The sequence below is a fragment of the Lagopus muta genome, chromosome 16 (assembly GCF_023343835.1).
Source record: "Lagopus muta isolate bLagMut1 chromosome 16, bLagMut1 primary, whole genome shotgun sequence".
Taxonomy (NCBI): Eukaryota; Metazoa; Chordata; class Aves; order Galliformes; family Phasianidae; genus Lagopus; species Lagopus muta.
The window spans coordinates 10,492,428-10,502,864 of record NC_064448.1 but is presented as its reverse complement, the minus strand read 5'-3'; the positions used below and the strand labels follow the sequence as shown (position 1 = coordinate 10,502,864).

At 45.2% G+C, this 10,437-nt stretch overlaps 1 protein-coding gene across 1 annotated transcript; it reads right to left on the bottom strand.

The window, feature by feature from the left end:
- Nucleotides 1-848: 848 nt before the first annotated feature.
- On the bottom strand, nt 849-9,898 carry EDEM2 (ER degradation enhancing alpha-mannosidase like protein 2). The gene is made up of 11 exons (XM_048963034.1): nt 9,756-9,898; nt 9,566-9,676; nt 9,447-9,486; nt 9,145-9,250; nt 7,402-7,527; nt 6,555-6,766; nt 5,216-5,357; nt 4,794-4,918; nt 3,960-4,104; nt 2,706-2,827; nt 849-1,498 (listed from the first exon to the last, which is right to left on the bottom strand). The coding sequence occupies exons 1-11, from the start codon at nt 9,878-9,880 to the stop codon at nt 1,013-1,015; spliced, it is 1,740 nt and encodes a 579-aa protein (XP_048818991.1). The 5' UTR covers nt 9,881-9,898; the 3' UTR covers nt 849-1,012.
- Nucleotides 9,899-10,437: the final 539 nt, after the last annotated feature.

The window sequence follows — 10,437 nt, the reverse complement described above, 5'->3', positions numbered from 1 at the left end:
TTCCAGGAAGCAGCTTAAGAACTTCCTGCGCCAGGGGAGAGTTGCATTTCATTCTGAACCAAGTCACCTCCCATTCTGCCCTTATTTGGGGCAGATATCTGGTTATTACATGCAGAACTCAGCAGGTCCACCTGGAGGCCAACTTCACTATTAGAGGAGGCTGACGTGGAGTTAGACAAGTGAGGCCCCAAGGGGAAGTCTAAAAGAGGAAGGAAATGAGGAAATTTCATAGGAAAAGCATGTCAGATCCTGAAGAAGAGAGCACACACTACTGCAGGGTAAATTGAGCCTTTGCTAGTCCACGTTACGCCTCAGTTTGCAGAAGACATTAGCTGGATGCTTACTAAACCAGTTTCAGGTTGGTAGTACTGACTCATGATGATTCTACACACAGGAAGCAAGCAGTTCCCCATGTCATAAGTGCCTTCCTTCCACTGAGCCATCCCTCATGCTTGATAGACATGCCAGATCTACAAATCTGAGCCTTCACCTCATGAAATCACAAGGTTTTCCTAACAAATCACAGACCTTTCAGGCTAACCACATTCATAACAAGGCCAGTGAAAAAATGCAGAGTATATCACAGAGGAGAGATCTGTAGTCTCAGAGCTGCAACTAGAGCCTGTAATCCAGTGCTTCTTCCTTATTGACAGGGAACCACTTAGGCTCACTTCTATGGAGCACAGTAAGCTGTGGACTCTGCAAAAGGCTGTAAAACTTCGAAATCACCATGGAATAAACACAGTACCTCTCAACCTGGAGAGGCTTTTCCTTCTGAACAGCTGCTTGCTATTCAGGTAACCGTTTTGAGGTTAGCAACTTCATAGCATCAACAGCTAACGTGTGAATCACATTTATGAACCAGCAGCAGCAGAATTTAATGTGAATTTTTTTTTTTTCACTTCATACAATTCACATTGTGAGGTATGGCTTTTTCCATTATGAAACTATAAAAATACATTCCCAGAGTCTGGATCAAGTTCAGTAATTCATACTGATGATAAACATACAATCAAGTGTTGTCCAGGAAGACCTGTCCCAGTACAGCAAGTTTAGAGTTAAAAGATTGACTGGGGCAACTCAAAAGGGAGTGTGAGCCCTTCTTAGAGTTTCCTTTCTTTCCTCCTAAAGATGCACCTGGGGGGTCTTTTGCACATCCCCCTTCACCACAGTCAGAAGTCTGCTTTAAGGGGAATTTCTTGTTTTTCTGAAGCGAGTAAAACTCCCTCATTAAGTCTTCCACTTCCCACTGCTCTTCTTTCCGCTTCCTGCAGCAATGCAGTGCTGCAGGGTCTATGGGATGAGCTTCAGTGTTGAAGATGTACCCCCCAGCATTCAAGATGCATTCGCCATAAGGGGTGATCACAACATCAAAGTCTGAGCCATCGTTGTGAATGAAGTTGTCTGGGTCAAACAGTAGGTACAAATATTTCACTGTTTCAGCCAAAAAGAAGGATTCCATGCGGTTGTCCAGCCTGTGATCTCTCAAGTCTTTGATCTACAGAAGAAGAGAACCAGTGGGTTACATTGATATCAAACTCAAGAACTCAGGGAAAAAAAAACAAAACAGAATGTAAAACCAGCTTGCAATTCATCTACATCAAACAGCACAATATCAATACACTCCATATTTTAGATGGTAATATACAGTATACCAAGTTTTCATCTGTTTTGTATTAATATAATCTGGTGATTCAAAACAGGAAACTAAGTCAAGAGAAATGTACTTCCTACAGGGGTAAGGAGAATAATCTTCCCATCATTTACCTAACTAAAAAAAACCAAAAACTTCACATCTTCAGAAAAGAAAACTTCCAGCTGTTTAACGAGTGGATGAGATCCACTAGGAAACTGATTATAGGGACAGAAGAACTGATCAGAGCTGGCAGCTCTTTAATGATGCTTTTTTTTTTTAGAGTCGCAAGAGTGCAAGAGCTCACAATCCTCATGTGTAAGAAATGAAACAGGGGAGGATGAAACCAGCATGGCTAAGCAATAACCTGCCAGTCAAACTGAGGTGTTATAAGGAAATGTTCCTGCTTGCACTGTGCATGCAGCCTGGGAAGAGAATGTGATGAGATTAGGAAAGCTAAGGCACAGATAGAACTGAAGTTGGAAATTGGTGCAAAATAAAATAAGAAAGGATCCTATAGGATCACTGATCAGAACTGAAAGGCCAAGGAGAGCGTACTGTCTCTGATAAATGAGAAGGGAGAACAGGCTATAACAGATATGGAGAAGGCTGAGCTACTCAGGGTTTTTCCTCAGTCTTCACTGGCAGTCAGGCTTCCTGTGTCTCTCAAATCCCTGAAATTCTGGGTGCTTTTTTCCATTTGTTTGTTTTACAACTGACAGGCAGAGGCCCATTCACTTCTACAGAGCATATGAGCCCCCCTGTCAACGTGGGACTCCTCATACCTACCAAGATACAGGAAAGCTGAGGAGATTCTGATGCTTTTCTACTTTTTAAGCCCCGGTGTGACAAACAGTTAACAGAATTTGGCCCATTTTTCAGGCTGCAAGGAAAGTTACTCCCAGAAACATGATCAGCAGCTCAGCTTCAGAGAAAAACAAGGGGTTTATTTGAAAAAGAAGTCATGCTTTAATAGATGGGATTTAATAGCTGTGATCATTTGACTCAAAGCACAACATCATCTGTAAGTACACTTTCTATACAAAAGCTGCTGTTTAGCAGCCACACTTACAGTTGCAAACCCACAGTCCACCTTGCTGATCTTCTCTATTGACTCCACTGCATCTCTTCCCAGTTCCAAGAGTATGGGATCTCGTGTAGCACGGTACAGATACATTGCACTCTCAATCAGCTCTGCAAAAAACAAAACAAGACCAACCTCAAACCAAAACTAATCAACACACAGTTGCAAGCACAAAGATCACCAAACCATGCATATGGCGAAGAGAAGATGTTCTCTGAATTAACACTGTTTTAATATGACCATGTAAGTAGTTTAGCTTGTCTTGTGCTTCCTCTGGCTAAAAGTACACAGACTTGCTTCTAGTAAAGATGAAAGAAATTCATTTCTACAAAGAAATTCACTGTAACCATGTTCCATCAACTCAGGTAAAACTGAACAGTGCTCCCTTCTACAATGAAGAAGAGCAGCAACACGAAAAGATTAAAAGTCAGTTGTCAAAATAAGCAAAGACAGACGTTTCTAGAAAGGACTACAAATAAAATTGAACCTCTGAAACAATATCTTTAGAGAAAAAGCTGTGAAGCTTTGGAACACAACGAAAACTGTCAGTACAGGAACACTGTATGTAGGCAGCATGTGCAATTTAAAAAAAAAGTTTCTGTTGTTGCTATAATACACACCGAAGTTAACATTGGTGTTCTTGATAGAAGTGTAGGATTTCACCTCAATGCTCAGACCAAAAGGCAGTTTATTACAAAGCTTTACTGACCTAATAACCACGTGTGAAATTTTTGTCAGGAAAAAAAAAAAAGCCAAACAAAAAGATCTTAATAGGAAAGAGATTGCATTGCAGCATTACAAACAACACTAAACCTCTTATGTGTTGATGTCTACTCATAGAACTGGAATTAATTTGATTCAGGAACTCAGCAGTCTTTCACTTCCTAAACCTAAGGGTATAAGCAGTCACATGAACATTTCACATGACTTTTAAGTAAAACCATTTCTCATTAGAGAATCTAACACAAACCTGTCATATCTGACACAGGGAACTCAATTCCTTAACAAGGCTCCTTTATATAATAACACTACTGTCTGCTTTTTTTAATAGCCCTGCCTTTGTGAATGGCAGAAAGCAAATCATTTGGCTTTGACAATGGACATCAATGGTGAAACCCATGCAGGAACCAAGTCAGAACAAAACTGGGCTCTTAGATGACAGTTATTGCTAACATCTGGTCTGATCTCACCACCGGAGCAAAACCAGAACTTCATGTTCCTTTTTATTTCATTTCTGCTTACCTGGCCTGAGTGGGTATCCTTCTCTCTTGTCCACTGTATAGCCCTGAGGAATGTTGTAGAACTCAGGCAGCCCACCAAACTGCTTCCAAACAGTGTAATAGTTGAGGAAGGTTCGCATGGCATTATCTACATCCCCAATCAGGCTCTGAGAGAGACAAAAGAATTAGGAAAGCAATGTCAGAGTGAAGAAGAAACAGTACAAAGGTTGATTCAGTAACACTCCCACAGTCAAAACAAGGGGTGAGAAATGAGTTGCTCAGCAACTCTAAATGGTATGATAAGCATTTAGGCACAATGCCTTAGGAATAATAGAACTGAAGAGGCACTAGATACTGCTTTTCCCTTGGATAACATGATTTCAGGTGTGCAGAATTCAAAGTCGCCTCAATTTTCAGTTAACAGAAGGCTAGAAAAAAACCCAGTTTGTTCCAGTAGGAATAACCAAGTCCCAGAGCAAACGTAAGTACTGATAAGAAAGCAAACTTCTCACTGTATCTCTGTGGGAAGCATTCATGAGAATAATGTATTTATGTGGTAGCAGCAGAAAAACTGTTTTGTTTCTCCTTTAGGTTCCCATCTAGATTACGAGATCACTATCAGCAGAGTTTGCTACAACAAAACCACCTTCTATGCTTAGTAACTTCTTTTAATTAGACCAGGTGGACTCAGCATTTACTCTTTCAAAAACTGAGGACTGCTGCAGACATCACCAGAGATTAGAACAGAGCTTTAAACCAGCACAGATGAGGGCTATATCTGTAACTTGTATTTTATAAATCAACTTAAACAACATCACTGTACGCCACTGTATGCTACCAATATGACAGCTCTCACCTGCAGACCTGGCCAGTAAGCCTCCAGAGACTGAAAAACAGGCATGGATACTGTTCCTTTGTACATCTGAACCCAGAGGTACCAGTCATCAAACTTGGTGTAATTTTTGATAGCTTTGTTATATTCTATTAAAAAAAAAAAAGCATAGATGAGTAGGTAATAAAACAAATGTTCTTCTTCGGAATGACTGAAGTCCCTGTTTCACCTCAGCTATGTCAAACGAATGAGTTGTGCTTTCCTCCCTGTGATAAGTCTTACCGCAGATTGTTCCAAAGTATTATAGCAAAGACACTGGGAACAGTCCCAAATGGAACTCATTAGCCTTATTCTCCCACAGGGAAACTTTTACAGGTGAAGCCAAGGGCACATTCCCGGGATCCTTCAACACAAGGGAAAACAAACAAAACAACCAACCTGCTTACCTAGAAACATGGACATCAGCTCCTTGTCCTGCAGGAGAATGGCTCCTTTAACAAGGTATTCAAAGTAGGAATCCACTCCTGCTCCAATGCCAGCATCTTGGGCCACCCATTTGGCAGTTACCACATCAATGTGGTTACCAACCTGGAGCAAGTGTGGGGAGAAGGAAAGAGACTGTTAGAGTGGAAATAGAGCTCATCTTTTAAGCAATAATTAAAATAATCCTCCCAACAGCAACATCACGCAGAAAGCCTCCAACCTCCTGTCAGAAAAAGATTCACAGTGACAAGATCAATGAGTGTTTTCTCTAGTACAAGAGGTGTCTGTCAGCACTAGACAAGTACAAAGCATAGAAAATCATTACTTGTGGATTTTCTGCTCAGTACAAACACTGCACTGGCCAAAACAAAATGTCACACTACTGTAAAAACCACAGTCTGGGCATCATGAGACTGGTATTAATTTCTACCTTAGGAAAGCATAAAGAAGGATGATGAGGCACAGAGCAGGATATTAAGAACATCAGGGGCATGAGAGAGCTGCCATGCTAATATTTAAATACATCCTTCACACTGGCAGTCTTCAGCCTCCAAAGAGCCGAAGGAGAATTTAAGAACAATTGTACCTAGCTTTGCAAAGACAGGAAAAAATGTTATTCTGTTTCTTTCCAGTGCAACAGTCAGGGCATCAAATGAAAATAAAACAGACCCCAAAGCAAACAGAAGTGTTTCCAGCAGGCACCAGGCCTGCTGAAGTTCAATGTGGTTTGAACTTTGGGCAGTCTTGTATGGAGCCATGAGTTGGACTCGATGATCCTCGTCGGATTCCTTCCAACTCGAGATGATCTATGATTCACACAGCATACAAATACATCTATTACACTTCACATACATTCAAAAGCAGCTGGACATTAACTGAAGAAAGACTGATCAGGTGACAGTGAACACAGAGCTGGCACTTCCAGCTCTGAGAGCCCCAAAATGCTAGAGACTAGAAATACCCTGGTGCTCTTATTTCCTTCCACAGCCACCGTCACACCATACATTGACAGATCTTTCATGTAATGCCGTACAGTTGCTGTTACAAAAGCTGCAATGCCCAGCAGAAGGCATTTTTGTCTCCCCCACATCTGTTCTGCAGCAAAACAACGGCATTACGTCGAGTTGCACCTCTAAAGCAAAGATGTGCATGCTGCATGTCTTCAGGAACACAACTTTCAGCCCTGTTGTTAGCGCCGTGGTTATTTATCCAATGCCTTTTCCTTAGTTTATACTTTCAACACTTAGAATATAGCTTAGAACCCTTAAGCTATATGAAAATTCAAAGTATGTCCTCACTCACCAGTCCAATATCTGAGCGGTTTTTCCACAGCGCCTTCAGGGCCTTCCTGGCAACATCCTCAAACACTGGGTCACCAGTAAGGTGGCTTAAAGTGGCAAATTCCACTATAAAAGTGCCAATTCCAGCAGTACAGGTAACCGGGGTCTCCCCAGGGTTTACTCCATGCAACAAGTTCACTGTTCCATAGGGCATCCCAGTGGGAGTCTGAAAAGCTGAAACAAAATTTTTGGTTCAGATGAAAGCATTCACTGTTACATCTTATCAGACTGATAAGAAGGTGCTCCCTACACTCCCAGGCACATTCTGCAGCAACAAACTGGACTGGAGCCACAGAAGCTACTGCAGATCTACTCTCCCCTGTGCAGAGCAGGGGCTGCATCCCTGCACACAGCAGTCAGTGAAACATAACTACAGATGCTGGTCAGCAGCGTACAAAAACTGAGCTCATGATTGCTCAAGGGTAGCCCAGGGTGCATGCAGAGAAGGAAATGGTGTCATGCTGTCAGAGCACACATCCTAGCACAGCTCACAGAGGGGCAGATAAGGCTGCATCTTCTTGTCTTTGCAAGCTGTTTCAGTCTTTATAGCACTTCTCATGCATGTAAAATATTTCCCACAGCAAGCAATTAACAAATTGCTGCATTAAGCACATACAACACTTGGCACACACGTGGACAACTTGCGCCCTGAACTTACAAGATGCTTTCCTGCAAACAAAGGAAGTTCAACTCCTTACAGCTCAGGGAATGTAAGACTGTTCTGTGAGCTCACAACTCGCAGTGCCATCTTCCTCCAGCGCACCAGTCACCTCAGGAACCACAGTAGCACAGAACAGACAAGTTCTCACCTGGCAGCAGTTTGCGAGCTGCTTCCTCTGCCATCCTCAGGAGAGGTCCAGAGCAGGGCCATCCCACCTCCACCTCAACGCCAGCCTTCTTGGACAGCAAGTGAGCAGAAAGGAGGCCACCAACCACTGGAAGGTGCACAGTGAGAATCCCATTAGAGAATGCTGGGACAGAGGAAGAATGAAGTCCCAAATCAATCGTGTTTTAGCTTGATGCACAACAGTATTCATGAGGAAGAAAAGTGAGATGGCACATCATTAAGACACGCATCATTCAATGCCTCAGAAGTTGTTTGTTCCTTCCTGTTTGCAGTAAGTACCTGGGTATATTTATTCCATTATATTAGGAGCATCAGATCCCACTTGCCCTCCTGTATCTGCAGTGCCCTGCAGAAAATCAAAAAGCTACAAGTATAGTGGCTATGACATCCTAAAGAGAAATTGTGTTTCATTTCTTCTAGACAGCTTTATGTCATGTTTCTGTAGTACAGCATACCTTACTAAACTCCTTGCAGAAAAAGGCCTAGGTTAGAGTAAAGAATTGTAGTCTGACTGTCAGAGGCTGCGAGTTTTCAGTTCTTTTCACAGGTTAGCCTGATGTCACACAACAAGCATAAACAGAGAAATTACAGCTCTGCAAAAGCTGGCTCAATACTGTTTAATAGCAGAAACAACAAAAAAAGAGCATAACTAACAGCTATGCTTCCTGTCTCTCCGTCTCACGGCACCAAAGCAGTGAGGTGCGCAACAGGGTACAACATTCCACTCCACTGAAGGCAAACGTCTTTGTAAGTTTAAAAAAAAAAGAAAAAAAAAGAAAAAAAAAAGAAAAAAAAAGAAAAAAAAAAAAAGACAGGTTTTATTTTACAGCACCAAAGCAAGAGATTAATAATCACAGAATCATAGAATCACAGAATGGCCAAGATTGGAAGGGACCTCAAGGATCATGAAGCTCCAACCCCCTGCCAAACGCAGGGCCACCAACCTCCCCATTTAACACCAGCCCAGGCTGCCCAGGGCCCCATCCAACCTGGCCTTGAACACCTCCAGGGATGGACGGGGCATCCACAGCCTCTCTGGGCAGCTGTTCCAGCACCTCACCACTCCCTCTGTAAAGAACTTCCCCTGACATCCAACCTCAATCTTTCCTTCCCCCACTTGAAACCATTTCCCCTTGTCCTGCTGTTATCTACCCTTTCAAAGATTCCCCTCCTGTCTGTAGGCTCCCTTTAGGTACTGAAGGCTGCAATGAGGTCACCCCGCAGCCTTTTCTCCAGGCTGAACAAGCCCAGCTTCCTCAGCCTGTCTTCATAGGGGAGCTGCTCCAGTCCCCTGATTATCTCTGTGGCTCCTCTGGACCCTCTCCAACAGCTCTCTGTCTTTCTTGTACTGGGGCTCCAGACCTGGACACAGCACTGCAGATGGGGCCTCACAAGAGCAGACTAGATGGGGACAATATAATCTTTCTTCCAAAACAGTACATCAAAAAGGAATGCATTAAATCCACACTGTTTCCATGGAAGACACATCTATAGCAAAGCTTAAAACTTGGCAGTAGAGTACTGAAAGTGACACGTGTAACTCCTGCGTACACTGAGGCAGGAAGCAGAAAGGTGCCCTGCAAAGACAGAAGGGTGACACTGGAGTTTTCTGAGCATCTACATCTCCTGTGGCACCACGTTACAGCCTCCCTGTGAGGTTATTACCTCTGCCTGCACCCCAGAGGCTCAGAAAAACCCACCTCACCTCGGATATTCGTTTCGAAGACGGACGCGTTGACATCGATATCAAAATCCAGCCCTTCCTGCAGCACGGTGACCACGCGCTGGAACTCGGTGACGTTTCCCAGGATCTGCAGTGTGACAAGAGCGTGACAGCACGGGAAAACAGGGGCACGAGCCCACGTTGGGGATAATTCGGCTTTTTTTACACGGATTGATAGCGGCAGGGGAACGGCTTTAAAGGAAAAGAGGTGGATTCGGGTTAGATGCGCGTATGAATTCTTTGCTCAGAGGGCGGCGCGGCGCTGGCACACAGCCCGTACTCACCAGCAGCGTGTCCAGGGCATCGATCAGCGTCAGCGAGAAGCTGCGGGGAAGCACGGAGCTGAAGCGCGGAGCCGAGGTCCGGCCGGCAGCCCGGCCCCTCCGCGCCCCTCCGCCCTCACCTGCCCCACGTGTCGTGCCCGTCGCAGGTGAGCGGCCGCAGCTCGTCGTAGGGGAACGCGCTCTCCAGGTAGTGCTCGTAGGCGTGGTAGAACATGGCGCGCACCCGCTCCCTGCGGCACACACACACAGCACAGCGCTCGCACCCCGCCGAGCTCACTCTCACCCAGCCCCTCCCGGCCCCGATCTCACCGGTACGAAGCCACGTCCAGCCCTCGGGCGGCGACGCCGGGCCCCGCGGGGATCCGCAGTGCGCAGAGCCACAGCACGGAGCACAGCGAGCGCGGCAGCGCCATGGCGGCGCCGCCACAGCGCATGCGCACACAGCTCTGCGCTTCATCGGACCCGCGCTTCCCCGCGCTGGCTTAAAGTCGTTCCCCCTTGTCCTCACACCATGCGAATAGTTGCTCCTGTTCTTGCTTCAAGCTCAGTACTGACCCGCAGCAAGCTGTCCCTCCGCGCCCGTGGCGCCTGGACGGAGCAGGAGCCAGCAGCGATCAGCTGCAAAGCAGCCATCAGAGCTGCAAAGCAGCAATCAGCTGCAAAGCAGCAATTAGAGCTGCAGAGCAGCGCGCTCACAGCAGTGCGGGCACCAAGCCGGCGCTCTGACAGCCCGTGCTGCTGTTCAGTAAGACAAGAGGCTGCTGTTAGTGTACTCCCATCAGCTAAAGCCCAAGAGATGCTGCCGTGCTGCCCCGCTAGGTGTCAGTGCTCTCATTGAGGTTCTGGGGCCGTTTATCAGCGCGCTTTCTGCTCTCCGTGGCTCAAGGCTGCGGCGGTATCTCGCTGCATAACGGGGAGAATGAAAGTACCGTCACAGCATATTACCGGAGAGAGTTTCATTAAAGTTCATTTTCTAGACTTAAATTCTAAC